The sequence below is a fragment of the Oryzias latipes genome, chromosome 4, assembly GCF_002234675.1.
Source record: "Oryzias latipes chromosome 4, ASM223467v1".
Lineage (NCBI taxonomy): Eukaryota > Metazoa > Chordata > Actinopteri > Beloniformes > Adrianichthyidae > Oryzias > Oryzias latipes.
In genome coordinates, this window is record NC_019862.2 from 28938093 (window position 1) to 28957355 (window position 19263).

The following is a 19263-nucleotide window of genomic DNA, read 5'->3' on the forward strand; positions in this document are numbered from 1 at the left end:
TTCCTTTATACTAAAATCATACGTTAACTGGACCATCTCTGTCATGGGACGGCTACATTGACTGGAATACTCCTAAAAACGGGTATTGAACAGGACAGGGTAAATGGGGAATTTAGATAAATTGAACACCGGGATGCACCCATCTTCCAGTAAACACATCTGAAACTATTCCTCTATTCAAGCTCTAAAATATTGTTGAAAAGTGAAAAATGTTTATGAAGCCAAACTGTACATTAGCTTGTTTTTGGTGTAAAATGCTTTAACCCTGGAACCCAACAACGGTATTTTTTTCTGGGATTTTCAAGTTAAATTGACCTTTTTTTGTGTGTTTGTTTTTTGTTTATTCTGGGTGGCAGCAATTAACAATGCTCAAAAGAATAAATAAAAAAACACTGGACAAATTTGGCCCGTGAGGTGCAAACCAGCCCCCAGTGGTTATTTTAGGAACTACAGCATTTGGTTGTTTGTAACTCAATTTAGAATCGGCATTGTTTGGTTTAAATAAAACAAACAGTATTGTTTAATGTAGATGGCTGGACATACTCCTCTATGTATGACAACAATTCTTTTTTTTTTTTAAGTTTAGCTGCTGGAATTGATCTTTTTTTTTTTGTCTTTTCATTCACGAACGATAAAACCATTTAGTCATCCTTAGGGGTGGGTGGGTGTAATCACGCAGTTCAGTTCATGGCTTTAACCATAAAAGTTATCTACTTAAAAGTCGCTTTATTGTATAGAAAGTTTTGCAGGTGTGAATTGGCCGGGTGCCAGCAACTCAGCTGCAGTTTTTGCATCTTTATCCTCAGTATTTTTCTCCAGTAAAATTGTTCACCTTGTGTCACTCTACCCTGCAGACCGACTCAACTGTTCAAATCTAATGTGTGCTCAAGAATGCACCCCTGTTTGCACTTGTGTCAATCACAGAGGGCCATAAGGGTGGGGAAAAGGACAAAATACCCGAGTCATGCTGAAGTCAAATCTCTGGACTTGGATGCTTCATTGGGCCACATGGTTCACGGTTTTGATGCGACGTCCACTTCCCACAGAAATGTATGGTGTCATAATCCAAAGCAAGAAGTGAGTTATTGCAAATGTGCCACCCATCACTAGTGAGCTGTCGTCAATGATTTAAACTCCAAATGTTTCCGCTCAGCTTGAACTCTTTAAGACAATTGTATTAATAAAACAGATTTAACCTCTTGACACCAACTGATGCAAATATGCATCAAACCACTTTGGCTCCAAATTTTCCTTAATTTAGCAAAAACGTACTCAAATTTATTTTTTCATGGCTGTAAAAACTTTTAGTACTACCCGTATTTTCCGGACTATAAGTCGCCCTTTTTTTCATAGTTTGGCAAGGGGTGCGACTTATACTCCGCAGCGACTTATATTAGAAACAAATGGAAATAAATACATTGTTAACCCTCCTGTTATGTTCATTTGTGAGGAACAGAGATGATGTTCCTGGGTCAATTTGATGTATGGGGTATGTTAAGTGTTAAGAGGATGTTAAGTGACTCAGAGAATCAGCAAACTTTTTCTTACAGTAAGATCTTGAAGGCTAACAACATAATATTCTATTTTCCAATGATTTCATAGATTCAGAAATGCAATAAAAATGACAACTGTTTCTACAAATACAGGATGAAAACAGAGTATTAGTTGGCCAATGATGCTTCATGAAAGGAATAAATAAATAAGTATGAGAAAGAATTACTGTGAAATTATGAGATAAACAGTCTGCTATGATTGTGTCATATGAGGTTGTGGAACTTATTAGTTCCACAACCTAATAAGTTCCAATTTATTTGACAGATTTTGTCAAATAAATTTCCCGTCAAAATGCGACTTATAGTCCAGTGCGACTTATCTGTGTTTTTTTCTACTTTATAATGCATTTTTGGGCTGGTGCGACTTATACTCCGCAGTCCGGAAAATACGGTATGTGTATTTGGGAAATCAGACCTAATTTGCTGTGAAAAGTCTTCTTTGCAGTTATTATCAAGTATAAGTGAGTTTGTTTCCATTTCTATCAGCCTATCTGTCAGCAGACCTCTAACAGAAGCCAGCTCTTATTCCCCCAAAAAAAATGATTTAAAAAAGGCAGCTTGGCTTTTATTGAGACATTTTTAGTAAATATTAACAACATGGATAAAGGCCGGTTTAGCTCATGCTGGTTTGCGGCGCCTTCCGTCCGTGAAACCAGGGTTCGACTCCGGGCTGCTCCCTGTTCCCTTCTCTACCTCTGTGCCGGTTCCAAGCCCGGCTTGAGAAGGTTGCGTCAGGAAGGGCATCCGGCGTAAAACATTGCCGAGTTTACCATGCGACTTGTTCGCTGTGGCAACCCCTGATGGGAGAAGCCGAAAGAGGAAGAAGATTAACAACATGGATAAAGGAGGTGCACTTTTAAACAAACCTGAATATGTTTTTCTCTGAAATAACTGTTGTCTTTACATAATGTTTGGAAATGTGTAAAAGAAACTGTCCATAAGACTTTTATAATCATGAATGAATTCTTGGTAATAAGCCTTCAAATACGATATGAAATTTTCTCAAGCAACAGGTCCGTCTTTTATGGACCCCAAACCCCCCTAAAGTGAGGGGTGGGGTGGGGCTTGTGCCTCTCAGAAATCAACTTGTTGGAATGTCAGACTTCCCGGTCCGGCTTTTCATCTCATCATTAGCATATTAGCTCCTTGGAGCCAATGAGGCGATACGAGAGCGCGGGAATCCAGGAGGTGGGCTGGCTGTGGCATGAGCCCTCCTCCTTGTTGGTGCACTTTTCTGCCGCCCCCCCTCCGTAATCCTGAAGGAAATCTCCGTCCTGTTCAGGTTCATTCAGGAACCCTTGCAGTGGTGGTTCTGCGTTGAGGGTCATGTAGACTTGGGTTGAGGTTGCTGGTCCTGAACGATGATGCTCCGGCCTCGGAGGCTGGCTGCTCCTTCATCCCGGCCTTTGGGGAAAGTGACGCCTGCCGGCAAACTCAGCTGAATATTAACGGATTGTGTCGAGGAGACCTGTTGCCTTTTTCTGCGCTCCTCCTTCATTCATATGTTTGGTGAGTTGGGCTGAACTCATAAACACATGAAACCCTCCACGTCGGTAGGATTTGTTTGGTCTCTTCAGTGAGCGATTGTGCGACAAATGAAGGTCTCTTGATTGTTTTTTGACCTTAATACTTTGTTGTTGTGAACATTTTTGCCCCATGATTCAGTCTGAGGTCCCCTTTCATTTAGGTTAAGCCACGATCAGCAAGGTTTAACATTTCTTTTAAACATTGTTAGAGTTCAGCTTTAAGGGGTTTGAGGATAAACAAAATTATTTGTGCACAAAGTTACCTGTTTTCTTTTAATTCTCTTGGATTTGAACGGGTTCCTCGGTTTTCTGCGCTCTGGATTTGATGAATCTGAACACATTTGGAGTGAAATAAGGCTCTGAAGCGATGGCCTCTCCCCCGCCCCCACTGCAGCCAAGTGTTTCCCCCTCCCGACATATCTGCGTCGGCCCAGCTGTAGCCCTGACGATAGGCCTAATAAAAGCAGCCTCATTTGCATCCCAATAGCCGGCGCCATGTGTGGTTGGCCGCTCCTGCCCCAGAAAAGGGCCTGCATGGAGGCAATGAAGACTGAGCTCAGTTCAGGCTTTGTCCTCTGAAACATACTTATGACATTAATCCATTATTTGTCCCATTTTACAGAGTTTAATCAGATCTCTGTCTCCGTCTGGGTAAATAATCGGATATGTGGATACCATTTTTTTTTTTACATGTTTTGCTCTTGGAGCTTCCACCTGAAGGAGTTTCTGTTGGGTTGTCATTAAAGGCACGTGATTGGTCAAATCTGTTGCTCAGAGTGCATGAATATAGCCACGCTTCAATGTTTTCACGGCTGCAGGAAAAAACATCATTTCAGCAGCGCTCAGCACATTACATTCTTTAAAAGTCCTTTTTTTTCTGTCAAAACCAGATTTGATTTCATCAGAAACACTGACTCCCACAGTGAAAAGATCCCACGCAGCAACATTTACAGTCAGCTGCAGGGAACAGCTTTGCGCCACAGTAATGTAAAGCTGTCCTGCGTCCCTCTCGGAGCTGTCTGGGAGGATTTCTGGGAGGCAGACGACAGCTTGGACAGAGCGCCGAGGTGACTAATCTGATTGTGAAAGATGTTCCCTAAATGCCAGTGGCCTCACGCTGGCCTCGTACCCCCCACCCCACCCCACCACGACCAAACAGGAAAGCAGAGCCAGCACGCCTGATGCTGCAAAGCTTTAGTTTTGCTGATTTTCTTTGAACCCTCTTTACCAGCAACTTTCCAAACTTTCCCGTGTTTCTGTCATTTGTGAATATTATTTCTGAACAGGAGGGGGAGCTCTAACACTGGAGTTTGGTCTCATCTTCTTTCTGCATCCCCACAGCGTCCACATGACAAATGCAACACTTTGACATGTAAAGTTTTTCCTGTCTGATGTCGCTGATCTCTTGGTGTGTGTTTGTGCTGCTCAGGAATTTGAAAATGGTGGATATTGTAGCTCTCAAAATGCCCTCAGAGAATGACGTTCACGTGGCGAGAAGCTTTCTCACCAAGATTTTGCGCAGTTCCATGAGGTACGCGTCCCACGCCGAATGCCGTCCTCTCCTCGCCCTCCCCTCCCGCTTAGCCTCCACCTGTAGACACCCAGCTCTCAGGTTCATGTCATTCCTCTGCCTCCATCAGCATGTCCGGCTCCGTCATCCTGTGGTTCACGTCAGTAGATGTTCTAGATGTGCAGCATGCAGTGTGTTGTCGTTCATGTTGTGTGTTCATCTCAATGGGAAAATAAAGTCACAAATATTTTTTTCTCTTCCATGCCGCCTCAGGAAGAACCGCTTTAAAGGGTACGTTTCCTCTGCTGTACTAAAAACTGTCACACGATCTGATTTGGGGGTGGGGTTGGGGGGACCAAAAGCTTACAAAATAAACTCCATTAAAGGCAAAGTTTTCTGTTTCTTCATCATTTTTAAAGTGGAGTGTGCAGCTTGGCACGTCTCCTGGTTCCTCAGGTTTCAGCCACAAGTGAACTGTGACTGCCATCACGACTGTTTGTCTCTGTGTGGTCCGGCGTGAACCCCACCTCCTTCCTAAACCTCAGAACCCCACAACGGGAGAGGAGCTGTTCAAAATAACACTCATCCACGTTTGTCTTCCTGTACCAGCTGTAGTTTCATCCCCATACATGGATGCGCACACACACACACACACACACACACCCACACACACACACACACACACACACACACACAGGTTTTCATCTGCTTCTGGGGTTTTTTGGATCTAGTCTGTGTTTTCTGCCCGTCTCTGCAGGAGGAACGAACCCGTAAGCAGGCCTCACTCCTGGCATTCAACCAAGTTTAATGAAAACCAATCGGAGTCCAGCAAGACGCAGTCTCCGCCCACAGCTGTCTGGCACTGCAAATATGATGCAAGGTAATTCTGGGGTCGGGAGGTTTCCGGACCTCCAGTCTGAATGTTTGGGCGAGAAGAACTTTTGCCCTTCATGTGAACACAAAATGTAAATTAAATCAAAGTTGACATTCCAGCTGGACTGTCCTTTGCCTTCAACCTAAAAGCAAGCTTTAGTTTGTGTTTGCTTGATTCTTCATTTTCCTCGTCCCGCAGCTCGTCCGATAATGATCTCTCTGGAGGCTGGGAGCAGACGAACCTGTGCAGAGCGTCCGACCAGTTCAGCTCTCTGGGGAGCATGGACAGTCTAGAGCATGTTTCTCAGTCTAACAACAGCATGGAGCACCTCGGAGGAGGAAAACGGGACTCGGCCTACAGCTCCTTCTCCACCAGCTCCAGCACGCCGGACTACACGCTGTCGAAAAGCAACGCCGCCTCCACCGAGAACATGCTTTACAAAGTGACTCAGTGGGATGCGGGAGGAAGGCGGGGCCAGGGAGCGGCTGCTGATGGAGTCAAACTTGAGGACAGGCTCCCGTACTTCCAGATGCCAGGGGTTGGTCCGGGTCACGACGGTCTGCCAACCGAGGACCCGGCCGGCTCCCGACATTCCACCTCGAGCAGAATCAGCTTTGGGCCGGTGTGGAACGTGCCTGAGAAAAAGAAGGCGGCGTCCACGTCTCCCCCGCCGCCTCCTCCGCCTGCACGCAGCAACAGCTTTGCAGCAGCTAAAGCTCACGAAAGGGGACTTGTCACAGCTCCCCCCGAAGGACTCGAGTCACACTGCAGGGCTCTGAAAAATCTGCGCAGCCACAGCATTTCCCTGAAGAACGATAGCAGAAACATTCTCACCTCCACCGATAAAAGCACCCACGCCGCGTTCAGCCCAAACAAGCCGTCTTCGCTCTCCGGCAGTGATGCTCACCATGGTCACGGGGCCAGCCAGCCCTTCCAGCAACCGCACCACAGTGACAAAAGCGCCTACTTCCCCCAGCCCTGGACCCCACCCGCCTCAAAGACGCAGAGTGTCGGCGGTTACCACAGCAGCCTGCAGGACCTGCCCACACACAGCTCCGCACAGCATCTAAGCCAGAACCAGAGATGGAGCCTGAGCAGCAACCTTTCCTCTGCAGCCACCGACCACGAGAGCGGAGGGCCGAGCCGCTACTACTGCATCACCACAAGCCACGGCACACATCCTAACCACCCGTCTCTGTCTGGAATACCGGAAGTCAGAGGAAGCGCCGCAGGTCTGCCACAGGAGCGGCGCTCCACCAGCCCGCAGGCAGCCCCCAAAGCCAGGCATCATCTGCCCCAACACTCCCCACGCTCTGAAGACAATGCTGCGCACGGAAAGCATCAGGTAACCGCTGCACCAGAACCCTCTGGACGGAAAATGAGCTGGGGGGATGGGGGGGTCCAAAGAGGGCCAAACACACAGACTGCAGAGCCGCAATATGCCCCTGAGCAGAGGAGGTCTCTCCCTCCTCAGCTCAGAGAAACGTCCCAGGAGGTCAGACAGCCCATCCCCGCCACCAACAAGATCTCCCCTCAGACGACCCCGATGCTTCACTCACTTTCCGTGTGCGCCACGGCCCGCCAGGACCACGCCGTGGGTGGCAGCTCTGAGGAGGCCCTTGAGACCCAGCAGATGGCGCGCAGCAACCGCTTCGCCACCACTTTGAGAAACGAAATACAGACAAGGAGGGCGAGGATGCAGAAGAGCCGGAGTGCGGCTGCCCTGCCGGATGCTGAACCGAAGGCCGAGCCTGAACCGCGGGCGGATCCAGAAGAGTGGAGGTCTGCGCAAAGCTCTACCTCTGCAGAGGGGTCCTTCTCTAACACATACAAGGATCATCTCAAGGAAGTACAAGAAAAGGTCCTTAAAGCCACCTCCTTCAGGAGGAGAGACCTGGAGCCTGTTTTACTGGAGCTCTCTAAAGAAGCCAACCATCCCTCCTCAGTGCATAAGAATGTCGACCCCGTTCTGAACCAGCAAGGAACCGGTAATTCTGGACTTTCCAGTGGTCAGGTCTCACGCATTGGAGGCCGGAAACGTTTCACTGCAGAAAAGAAGGTCCGATGTTTCTCTGAACCAGACAAAATCCATGAAGTTGGTGTTGACCAAGACCCCTCAGGAAACACAAGCTCTCCAGGGAACCAACAGGAGCTGACAAGCGCAGAACCCTTCTGCAAGCAGGTGCCCGTTCAAAGCCACGACAAGATCCGGGGCAGGAATGTTGCCCCTCACAGTGCAGCGGAGGACACTCTGAGAGGTGGAGCGCGCTCTGAAACGGCTGAAGGAGCTCCTCACCACGCACCGTCCGCCTACGACAATCAGAGACTGGGCACGTTTGCGGAGTACGAGGCCAGGTGGAGCAAACAGAGGAAAGCTCCAGAAAAGAAACCTTCTGGACGGTACCACTCAGCCGATAACATCGTAGATTCGACACCTGAGGACAGCGACAAGACATGCTTCCATGAGAGATCCCGATCGTCTCCTTCAGCACACATCTACGGTCAGGTGAGGCCCAAACTTTGTCTAACTTTTATCAACAAAGAAAACCAAAAAGCACTTTTTTTTTTGTTGGTAACTTTTGCCACTGCCTGTGGCTCCTCCTTTCATTAAGGAGTGCAATTAGAGTAACAAAGGGAATTGCCAAGACAAATATTAATCTAAATGTGTACATAAGGACACACCCTCAGCTTAACAAAGAGGGCAGCATCTTTTCAGCAGAGAGAAGAAACCAGGAAGCTGCCACCTGAGTCGGGCGGTGGAGACTCAGAGGCACTTTAGCTCCGGTCTCCGGCTGGAACCTTTTCACTTAAGTGCTTCTGTGTTTGCTCAACCTTGTTTTGCAGAAGATTCCAGTTCCTGCAGGACAGTCGGACGCAAGATATTATCAGACGGAAGGCGGAGCGGCCGAGGCGCTTCCTGCTGAGTCGGGGTGAGTGTTTCTGTGATGGGACAGACTGGAATAATAACAGGGACACGTCTTCCATTCAATACAAACGTCTTGTTTTTCTCTCTATTGAGTTTTTGTAATTTGATGAGAGGGCAGAAAGCAGTTATTAAATACAGTTTTTGGTCTTAATTGGTGCTCTCGCACCAACATCCTGGTCATGGACTCATTATGAGCTCTGGATGTGCTGTCAGGCGGCTCCTGCTCTGTAAGCGGAGCCTGCTGTGAGCCGGCGGAGGAACGCCGGGCACAGCGGCAGCTTCGTGTGGCCTGTTGCCGTGGGCGATGCCTCTGAACATGCGCTGCTCTGGGGAAGTGTTTCTCTCTTGGAATTCTGTGCACTCCCCCTCCCCGAGGTCATGAGGGCATCCTGTAGGCAGACAGTCTCCCCAATCAAATGTTTGTGTTTCTCACAGTTCCTCTCACATCTCTCCCTGACATTTGTATAAAATGTCTGAGGATGACCCTAAAATCTTACGCAGACATTCACGTCATCAGAGTTTAAACCGAAGTTTCTGTAGCTTCTGTTTTGCTTTTTTGTTTTGGGCACATTCCTCAAAAGGTAGGGGTGAGGCTTCACCTTCCTAAACATGCTGATGACTTCCCACATATACAGTAACAAGGCCCACAGTGTCTCCAAGAGCTGGGCTGATTTTGTCTTTGTGTGTGGAAAATGCCTGAAAGCATTCGTGAAACACTCGGCAGATCGCTCTAAGCCTAAATGACTGTTTGGGAGACGTTTGTTTTGGGTGTTTAAACGATCCGTCTTCAGGTGTGGGCTCCAACAGGTAAAAGAGGACTTCCCTGCCTCTGGAGCCCGCAAATCAAGAGAGCCAAAGGGTTTCAATGAAAGGATCTGATTCAAACATCCCTAGCAGCGAGTTGATAAAACCCCTCACCTCTTTGTAACATTTTAGAGAAGAATGAAGTTGTAGTTTGACGGATTTCTGAAGGTTTTTTAGAATCAGAATCAGAAGCTTTTTTTGTCACATGTGCAGCTTTTACACTGACACACGAAATCACATCCCAGTCCAACCCGAACAAGATCAGACAGCAGAAACTTTGTTGGCGACTAAAAAAAGTCCATACATTTAAACCATTTAAACACAAAAGCACATATTCACACGACAACACGGTACATGAGGTTCAGTGGGGGGGGGGGGTACACTCGGGACGCAGCTGATTTTAAGCAGATTTACTTTCTATTTTTTGCTCTTGAAAATGTTTACAATCTCATACTTACAGCCTAAATAATTGAAGCATAAATGGAGTCTCGCTGAAGCGTCAAAGCAGTCACGTCTGCTTCCTTTTCTGCATAGAACCACTGTGGGGTCGCTCTAATCAGAAGGTCAAAGGTCTTTCCATTCACATCCCGTGTTAAAGACCGTAGACACACATGGATCAAACCTCAAACATCTGACCTCTAATAGCTGCTAAACTCTGGCAACGTTTGAGATTTTTTTTGTTTCTTTCACTTCCAAAATGTACATGTTCAAAAAACAACAAAATGCTTTTATTATAAACATATTAAAAGCTAAACAATATAACTAATTAAAGGAAGTACAAAAACAATCGTTTTCTCTCATGATTTGCATGAATAAATGATCAGAAACTTTCAAATTAACTCCACATTGACAACATTTGTAAAATAAAAAAACAATCAAACGTGCACACGCCACGGCCAAACACATTTTGACGTCAAAGTGAGGCGTTGTCCATGGATTGGTAGATGATGGGTGGATCTTCAGTCTTACTGGGCGTGCTCCAACAGCTGTCAGGCTGGTCTGCTCATTTTTAAAGTGGGCAGGTTTAGGTGATGTCATATGCAGCCAGGAAGAGGTCGACCACGAGGCTGAAATTCAGATCCGCCCATTTCAGCCCCATGAGTCACGTCGGCCTCTTTCGCAGTCGCTGGTCTGGACTCTGACAGGAAGAGCCCAGGGCTGCCTGAAGCTCCGGGTTCGAATCCCGGTCGTCTTGTCGTGGCGTACGCCTGAAGCATTGCCGTTGATGGAAAAACCTGCTCCTTCAGAGCTTCCATGAAGCCAAATGACCTAATTATCTGTCGCTGAAACAGTTGGATCAGTGTGGTACTTTTCCAGCTCTGTTAGACTTATTTGACTTCCAGTAACACACAACTCACTCTCCATTCAACAGCTGATGTGTGTGCGTGTGAGCGTGGTGTGTGTCTTTGTGTGGCGTTTGTGGGTGCATGAGAGTAGGCATGCGTATGTTTGTGTCAGGGTGTTGGTTTATGTATGTGTATGTACGTATGTGCTTAGTTTTGTGTGTCCGGGGACGTGTGTGTTTATATATGTGTGAATGTGTGTGTTTTTATACCCTTGTGGGATCCATAATCTCAAATTTCACCCACCTTGAGTGTGTGTGTGTGAGAATGTTGGTGTGGGTGTGTATGCTTGTGTTCAGGTGAGTGTGCGTGGACGTTGGTGTGTGAGTGTGTGTTTATGCTCGTGTTTAGGTGTGTGTGCATGTTTAGGTGTGTGTGTGTATGCTTGTGTTTAGGTGTGTGCTTGGGTTTAAGTGTGTGTACATGTTTAGGTGTGTGTGCGTGCGTGTATGTTGGTGTGTGTGCGTGTGTGTATGTTTGTGTTTAGGTGTGTGCTTGTGTTTGGGTGTGTGTGTGCGTGTATGTTGGTGTGTGTGTGCGTGTGTGTATGTTTGTGTTTAGGTGTGTGCTTGTGTTTGGGTGTGTGTGTGCGTGTATGTTGGTGTGTGAGTGTGTGTGTGTGTATGTTTGTGTTTAGGTGTGTGCTTGTGTTTGGGTGTGTGTGCCTGTATGTTGGTGTGTGAGTGTGTGTGTATGTTTGTGGTTAGATGTGTGCTTGTGTTTAGGTGTGTGTGTGCGTGTATGCTGGTGTGTGAGTGTGTGTGTATGTTTGTGTTTAGGTGTGTGCTTGTGTTTGGGTGTGTGTGTGCGTGTATGTTGGTGAGTGAGTGTGTGTGTATGTTTGTGTTTAGGTGTGTGCTTGTGTTTGGGTGTGTGTGCGTGTATGTTGGTGAGTGAGTGTGTGTGTATGTTTGTGTTTAGGTGTGTGCTTGTGTTTGGGTGTGTGTGCCTGTATGTTGGTGTGTGAGTGTGTGTGTATGTTTGTGGTTAGATGTGTGCTTGTGTTTAGGTGTGTGTGTGCGTGTATGCTGGTGTGTGAGTGTGTGTGTATGTTTGTGTTTAGGTGTGTGCTTGTGTTTGGGTGTGTGTGTGCGTGTATGTTGGTGAGTGAGTGTGTGTGTGTATGTTTGTGTTTAGGTGTGTGCTTGTGTTTGGGTGTGTGTGTGCGTGTATGTTGGTGAGTGAGTGTGTGTGTGTATGTTTGTGTTTAGGTGTGTGCTTGTGTTTGGGTGTGTGTGTGCGTGTATGTTGGTGAGTGAGTGTGTGTGTATGTTTGTGTTTAGGTGTGTGCTTGTGTTTGGGTGTGTGTGCCTGTATGTTGGTGTGTGAGTGTGTGTGTATGTTTGTGGTTAGATGTGTGCTTGTGTTTAGGTGTGTGTGTGCGTGTATGCTGGTGTGTGAGTGTGTGTGTATGTTTGTGTTTAGGTGTGTGCTTGTGTTTGGGTGTGTGCGTGCGTGTATGTTGGTGAGTGAGTGTGTGTGTATGTTTGTGTTTAGGTGTGTGCTTGTGTTTGGGTGTGTGTGCCTGTATGTTGGTGTGTGAGTGTGTGTGTATGTTTGTGGTTAGATGTGTGCTTGTGTTTGGGTGTGTGTGCCTGTATGTTGGTGTGTGAGTGTGTGTGTATGTTTGTGGTTAGATGTGTGATTGTGTTTAAGTGTGTGTGCATGTTTAGGTGTGTCAGGTGTGTGCGTGTGGGGCATTCGAGCGTTTGCTTGTTTGTGTGTGTGTGTGTGTTGACTCTGCAAAGCGCATTAGTGCAGTGTGTGTCGTGCGTTGAGCATCATGGATCCTCCGCTGAGGAGCCGCTTGGCGGCTGGAGGTGTGAGTGTCGCTGCGTCTGCATCTCTTCGGCTGCAGCAGCGTTAAGCGAAGCTGCGTGACCTCTAAGTGAGTTAGGATCAGAGGATTCATGGACGCCCTCACAGGCTCCGCCTCCAGCAGCTCCTCATGACTCCTCTCCTCCAGACCTCCTCGTCTAACTTTGCAGTGAAAGAGTTCAGGCGGCTTCCCCCTCCCTTCAGACGGCCAGCCGAGCGCTGAGCAGGAGGGAGAGCCGCGGCAGACGTGGGTCTCGCCGAAGTGGCATAATCACAGTGGCTGCTGGGAAATGAAGGAGCCGCTGTGCTGCAGCGTGTTATTGGAGGAGCTGCAGATGATAGCCCCCGCTGCCCGGCCGTGTCATTAAAAGATTCTGTTGTCTTCCTCAGGTTTTCAGGTGACGGCGAAGAAAACCCAGCCGAGTTCAAAAACGACTCGCCGCCACTGGCCCCGCCCATGACAGGAGCCAATCTGGACAGCAGACAGGGAGCTGCTCCTGCCGCCCTCAGCCACAGACCCACGTCTTTCTCCCACAGCGCCGCCGAGTCCGGCCCCTCCCAGTCTGATGAGCGCAGCCACACAGCCGGGAGGAAGCCCTCTGCGCCGGAGACGCTCCCCCCTGCTGCAAGCCCAGAGCCGGCCTCCTGCGAGTCCCTCACAGGTTCTCTGAGTGAGGTCTCCTTCTGCCGATCTCCCACCGCCCAGCCCAGCTCCTCCCTCCACCCCACCCACGCTGTAAGGGGAGATTCTGAGCAGGGCAGAGGACTCGTGGACAAAGGACAAGGGGCAGTACATCATCCATCAAAACCCAGTCCCCCGCCCGCCTCCTCTCCTCCGGCTTCCTCCTACAGATCTTCGGGGCTGTCCGGCATGGAGAGGCGGCGCACTCCTTCTCCACAGTTCTCCCCGCAGAGACTCAGTGACAAGCCTCCCGTCCCGTTTCCCCAGGAGGACTCAGACAGGTAAAGCCTTTGTGTCTTCAGAGATTTGTTTGGGGTTTTTCTTGCTTCGTATTTGTGTCACATGGACAGAGGAGCTTATTGAGTCAGCGGCTCGGTGGAATCAACATGTGAGCGTTATCAAGCCTCTGTAATTTAGAGATCTTCTGCATTTCTAAACCACCAGCACCTCAGAGTTCTTCCAAATGTTTAAAAATGTGACTCAGAAAGGCCCGGCTCCTTTTTTTTCTCCACTGAAAAGGAATGGATATCATCTGTGAACTCTAGACGCTTCAGGAGGATTGTTACAGCTGGTCCAAACCAAAGGGTGGGAGGAGTCCAGATGGCTCTGATATTCCAGAAGACCGGGCATGGAAAAACTCTCCGCTGCCACCATGGAATGAAAAGGGAATTCTGCCTGGAAGGATCTATTCTGAACTGGATTTTCTGTGTTTTCTGCCGTTTCAGGTCGGTCCCCGTGATCCAGAACCAGAGCTCCGCGGCCAGACGAGTTCCCATCAGGATCGTCCACTCGGAGGGAACCGCGGAGAAGGAGCACTCCCCGTTTTTGCAGCAGAGTGAGCTCGTGCACGTCGAAGCTGGGGGGCCCGGCGCGGGCAGAGTTGGCAGCTTCGGAGCTCTGGCGGAGGACTCGGACTTCTGCGCTTTTAGCCGGCACTGCAATAAAACCCCGGAGACCCAGGTTCAGCAGAGACCCGAGACAGACGGATACATGACGACCATCGGAGATGACGTCCAGCTGCCGCCGCCGCCACCGATGGTCGCATACATGATGACCATCGGAGATGACGTTCAGCTGCCGCTGCCGCCGCCGCCGCCACCCGCAGATGAGCCAGTCGGAACCACAGCAGGAATCCAGGAGGAGCAGAAGAGAGAGGAGCTGGCCCGGGACATCATGGGGAAGGACAAATCCCTTGCTGAAATTCTGGATCAGAGCAAGATGAGGACTACCATGGACCTGATGGAGGGGCTCTTTCCCGAAGGCGAGCAGCTGGTGGAAGAAGCTCACATGCGCAGGAAGGTGCACAGCAAGCAGACAAACCCTCGACCCGCCGAGGAGAGGTAAGGTTTCCCCTCGAGGTCTGACGTGCGTCTACGCATACTTTCAGCTGAAGGACGCGCTCCAACTCTCATTTCAGGGAGAAGAAGGACGACGTGGCGGCAGCCGTCACCATGGTGACCAGCTCCACCTATTACAGCACATCTGCTCCCAAAGCCGAGCTCCTTATTAAGATGAAGGACATGCAGCAGCACGAGGAAGAGGAGGACTCCGAGGACGAGCTGGACATCGATTTAGCCAACAAGAAGGCACTGAAAACTTCTATCTTCCTCCTGCATCTCCAACAGACTGTTTTTTTGCCGCTTTCCTTTAACGGTTTTCCTGTTTGTCGCGCAGCAAGAGCTCATTGACAGCCTAAGCAAGAAGCTGCAGGTGCTGCGAGAAGCCAGGGAGAGCCTTCAGGAGGACATCCTGGACAACAACGCCCTGGGAGAGGAGGTGGAGGTCAGAGTCCAGCAGGTCTGCAAGCCCAACGAGCTGGACAAATTCCGGATGTTTGTCGGAGACTTGGACAAGGTGGTGAGCCTGCTGCTGTCACTGTCTGGGCGCCTAGCCAGAGTGGAAAACGCCCTCAACAGCCTGGAAGAGGACGCCACTGCGGAGGAGAGGGTGAGTGAGGAGCTCTCAGAACGCCCACAAATAACCTCCCTCGGGGGGGGTTCCTGTCAAACTGACGTTCTCCTCCTTCCCCCAGCGTACACTGATAGAGAAAAGGAAGCTGTTGATCCGGCAGCACGAGGATGCAAAGGAGCTGAAGGAGAACCTGGACCGCAGAGAGCGTGTGGTTTATGAGATCCTGGCGAATTACCTCGAGGACGACGGCCTCATGGACTATGAGCACTTTGTGAAGATGAAGTCCGCCCTGATCATCGAGCAGCGCAAACTGGAGGACAAGATCAAACTGGGGGAGGAGCAGCTGAAGTGCCTGATTGACAGCCTTCCCATCGAGCAGAGGCTGGCTTTGTGAAGACGCACCTGAGCTCTGTGACCAGCAGGGGGAGGCAGAGGGCCAGTGGAGGCGTTTTGTTTACTTGAACTGCCATCAAACACACTTTTCTAAACAGCATTTTTGAAGAAAAAAAACTCCCTTTTTCGTAAAAGAAAAAAGCAACCACTTTTTATTTTGTTCCACGTTTGTTTTCTAGTAATTTATTTTAGCCTTCTGAGTCCACTCAGAGGTGGACGGCGTGCGGACATGCGGCCTGACGTGCATCACGTGCCAACAGGCACAGCTATTTATCACTATTTTGCTTAATGATATCAACATTTATCATGTGGTCTGTAAAAATATTTCTTTGAGGAACGTAGAACCCGGTGGCCTTTTTCTGAGCGCGCTCTTGTCCTCGCCTCCTCACTGAAGAAACATTTTCTCTGCACTGAGGACTTAAAGGAGGCGTGCGGCCGCTCCAGCTGGGTGAGCATTTCTGTGGGCAGAGGAGGTGCAGGCTCCTTTTAAGAGCCCTTGATCAGCTTGACCGAACAGGAGGAGCTCTCCTCGTTCAGACCTGGAGGTCCAGGGGGATCTGAGGAGCTTCAGGAACCGCCCACACGACCAGCCTCGGCTCTCGCCCGTGTAGTTTCTCTTCAACGTCTTTGCTCGACTTTGCTCTCGTCATGTTTGACACAAAAACATTTCTGTACTTCAACTTGGGATCATTTCAACATTTTTGTTAGAAAGGCTGCAACTTTTATTTTCATTTTAAGCCCAAAAACGGTTTATTTTTGCTGCCAAATGTGATAATAAAACAAACAAATTGGATGAAATGGTGGCGTTCAGTTGGACTTCTTCCACTCCTCCTTCCCTTCCTGTTTACCACTCGAATGCAGTAAAGTTTGAAGGACTTTTCCTCGGGTTTGATCATTAACCCCGCCACACCCCCGATAACACAGCAGGTATGGACACCAGAAGAGGCAGGTACAGGTACAGGTGAGTTATGAAGAAAAGTCCACTGCTGCGCAAACATGCGTGAAGGAGCCGCTACTTTCTGAGGGAATCTGTGAATTCTACAAGTATTAAGGTCAGTCAAGCCTTTTAGTTATTCATTCAATTTTTCACACACGAAAAGATGGAAAAAAATAATCAGTTTAGAAGTGATTTGTAGGAAGTTCCTGCTTGAAATGAAAATGTATTTCCTGAAAAAAGCTTCCAACATTTAAACAAGAGCTCAACAGGAGTCCAGGTCCTGTTTCATGAAAGCAGATGAATCCATTTCATATTGTACTTTAAAAATCACATAAATAACATTTTGGGAAGATTTGTCAAACCTGATTTGTTGATAATATGCAGATCTAGATTTATATCAGATGATGAAAGCATTAGTTATACTTGAGAATGCGACATAATCACAGGACAGGAAGGATGATGACTCCTTCAGCCGTTGTGTTGTTGTTTCTGTACTCTAAAAGGAGATGATCTGTTGTACACTGAGGTCCAGCTTTGTACAAATCCCACTGTGATAAAAGAAAAAACCTGGTTCTCAAATATGTGTATTTATGTCAGAACAGCATGAAAAAATACCTCAGTTAACCCTTGTGCTATCCTATGGGGTAGAGATGACCATTCACGAGTTCTCCCTACCATGACAAAGGTGGATAAAGGTGGAAAGATTTCATGTAATCCATGGACACCAGTGAAGATCACAAATCATTGAAGAAAAAAGGTTCAGCTCACTGTCTAGTGGGTCTAGATGACCCAACTCCCAATGTTAAGTGCCTAGAATAGCACAAGGGTTATTAATGAATGTTCTGTTTGGAAGACAAACGTTAAAGCATTATTTCAATTGTAAGGCACGGGGGTGGCAGCATCATGCTGTGGGGCTGCTTTGCGAGAAACAACAATGTCGGTCTCTTTCCCGCTCCTGTGTCTCCTGCAGGGGGAGGGATGGCTCACTGCTGAGGGTTGACGGGAATGTTTCACCTCACACACACGGCTCACTGGCAGTTTCTGGGCCTGCTCACCGGGGTGGTGGCATGGATCCTCACCATGGCAACAGCCGGCCTGAACGAGTGGCGGCTCTGGTACGTGTCCGACACCTCCATCATCAACTCGGGTGTGGCCTGGGTGGGCATCTGGAGGGCGTGTTTCTACAGCCACGTCCTCTCCAGCACCGAGACCTGTCAGAGCATCCGCTTCTCCGACGGCTTCGTTCCCGCCGAGATCCCCGCGGCTCAGGTCCTCATGATCCTGGCTGCCATCTTCGGCCTGGCGGGGAACATAAGTGCTGCCGTGGCCATGAGGCGGGCCTACTTCTCTGTGGAGGAACCAGGCAACATCCGAGCCGTCTTTGTCCTAGCGGGGGCCTTGTATCTGCTCACAGCAACCACGTCCATGGTGCCACTGATGTGGAACATGAGCTCCGTGCTCAGAAACGACACCATAGAGTTCCCCCCTGACTTCTACCTCCCCGCTGCTCCCGTCAAGCAGAGCGTGGGTGCAGCCATCGGCGTGGGCATCATCGGCTCCGTCATGATGCTTTTAAGCGGGGTGCTGTTCCTCTGCTACCGGTATGCGTGGCAGGCCCCTGAGAAAGCCACAGACCCCCTTCATGGACCCTGGACGATGACCACACTCTCCCAAAGTCCGGGGTCATCAAGGGCGGTCAGCGAGGGCACAGACAATCCTGCTTTCATCACCGAAGAGGCCGATGAAGCCCTGTGATGCCTCTCTGCAGAACTCTTCATGGACGCCCCAACAGAAACTGGAGTTAGGAGCAAATTTAGGAAATGTCCGTTCCCTAATCCAAACTGTCTCAACGTAAGCAGAATGATGCTCTCTATCTGAAAAATAAAAATGATTCAAACCAGGATTTAAAAAATTGATTTATTTATTTTACGCTTTTAATTTTAAAAGCTTTTGTTCCTCAGGGCTAAAGACGAAAAAGTCCCACTCTGATCATCCCTTGATCTATTTTCAAAGCGTTCCCAGTGGTCTTTGAATGATGATTAACCCTTGAGCTATCTTAGATGACCCCACCTTTCCATTGACGTGTTATTCCTACCATGACAAAGGTGGATAAAGGTGGAAAGATTTCATGTAATCCATGGACACCAGTGAAGATCACAAATCATTGAAGAAAAAAGGTTCAGAGCACTGTCTAGTGGGTCTAGATGACCCAATTCCCAACGTTAAAGTACCTAGGATAGCACAAGGGTTATACCAGTTTTAGCCAAATTTGGAAGAAAAATAAACTACTGTTTTCTAGGACATAGTTTCTGCAGAGCGACAGTAAATCATGAGAAATCACCTCTGAGTTGTGGGCAGAACTATTGGTTCCCACCCTGTTGCTGAAAGCTCTCTGTTCACTTGCTCTCCTGCTAGCTTCCAGCCGCTCACACCACGCTAACGGTGGCGAGGAATGTCGGCGCCATCCAGCCGAACAGCTTAGATCCAGATTTCTGTTTGTCTGACAGTGGATGCATCAGAATGGAGCAGAGCAGGGAGCTTGTGGTCCACATGTTTTCTGCATCACAAATGTGTTTTTTTCTTGTTTTTTGTTTTTCAAACAGAATTTTTCGTCTGCTCCTGATTCACAATAATTTGAATAAAGAAATACTCAGAAATGCAATTTTAAGATTACTTTTCCTTATTTTCTCTATCATCAGAAAAACTTCACAAAAAGATGTTAAAAACACACAAAAAACTTTTTTTTTTAATCGGAGGGAGTCTGTAAAGAAACCTGTTGCTCAAAATCCACACTTTTACCTGGTCCGACCTTTATTGCCACGTGGGGGCGCCAGAAATACCCATGCGTGGAAAATGATGTTTGGCAGAAAAGGTCTAGTCTTACTAAAGTACGGTTGCCGAGAGGTGCAAGACACGCTTACATTTAAGATACAGCAACAGCAAATCCCAGTACAAATGAACAAATCACAAAACACAACAGCAAATC

General features: G+C 48.3%; 2 protein-coding genes across 7 annotated transcripts in view; both read left to right on the forward strand.

Annotated features, from left to right (window-relative positions):
* Nucleotides 1-16134, forward strand: part of LOC101172321 (protein Shroom2) — a 31884-nt gene extending 15750 nt beyond the window's left edge. Inside the window, exons 1-12 of one of the 6 annotated variants that reach the window (XM_020702682.2) lie at nt 3047-3062; nt 3970-4146; nt 4509-4610; nt 4863-4880; nt 5347-5469; nt 5662-7969; nt 8308-8393; nt 12745-13317; nt 13762-14376; nt 14454-14622; nt 14711-14983; nt 15069-16134. In XM_020702682.2, the coding sequence (XP_020558341.1) occupies nt 4519-4610; nt 4863-4880; nt 5347-5469; nt 5662-7969; nt 8308-8393; nt 12745-13317; nt 13762-14376; nt 14454-14622; nt 14711-14983; nt 15069-15341 (4530 nt within the window). In that variant the 5' untranslated portion in view covers nt 3047-3062; nt 3970-4146; nt 4509-4518 and the 3' untranslated portion in view covers nt 15342-16134. Of the gene's footprint in view, nt 1-2540; nt 3063-3090; nt 4147-4508; nt 4611-4862; nt 4881-5346; nt 5470-5661; nt 7970-8307; nt 8394-12744; nt 13318-13761; nt 14377-14453; nt 14623-14710; nt 14984-15068 lie in introns of those variants that run through there. The other 5 variants (XM_020702681.2, XM_023954528.1, XM_020702677.2 and 2 more) reach the window with 5 other exon arrangements.
* Nucleotides 16135-16239: 105 nt separating this feature from the next.
* On the forward strand, nt 16240-18180 carry LOC101172570 (claudin-34). The gene is made up of 2 exons (XM_004068404.3): nt 16240-16392; nt 17248-18180. Exon 2 carries the CDS (start codon nt 17283-17285, stop codon nt 18030-18032), a length of 750 nt encoding a protein of 249 aa, XP_004068452.1. The 5' UTR covers nt 16240-16392; nt 17248-17282; the 3' UTR covers nt 18033-18180.
* Nucleotides 18181-19263: the final 1083 nt, after the last annotated feature.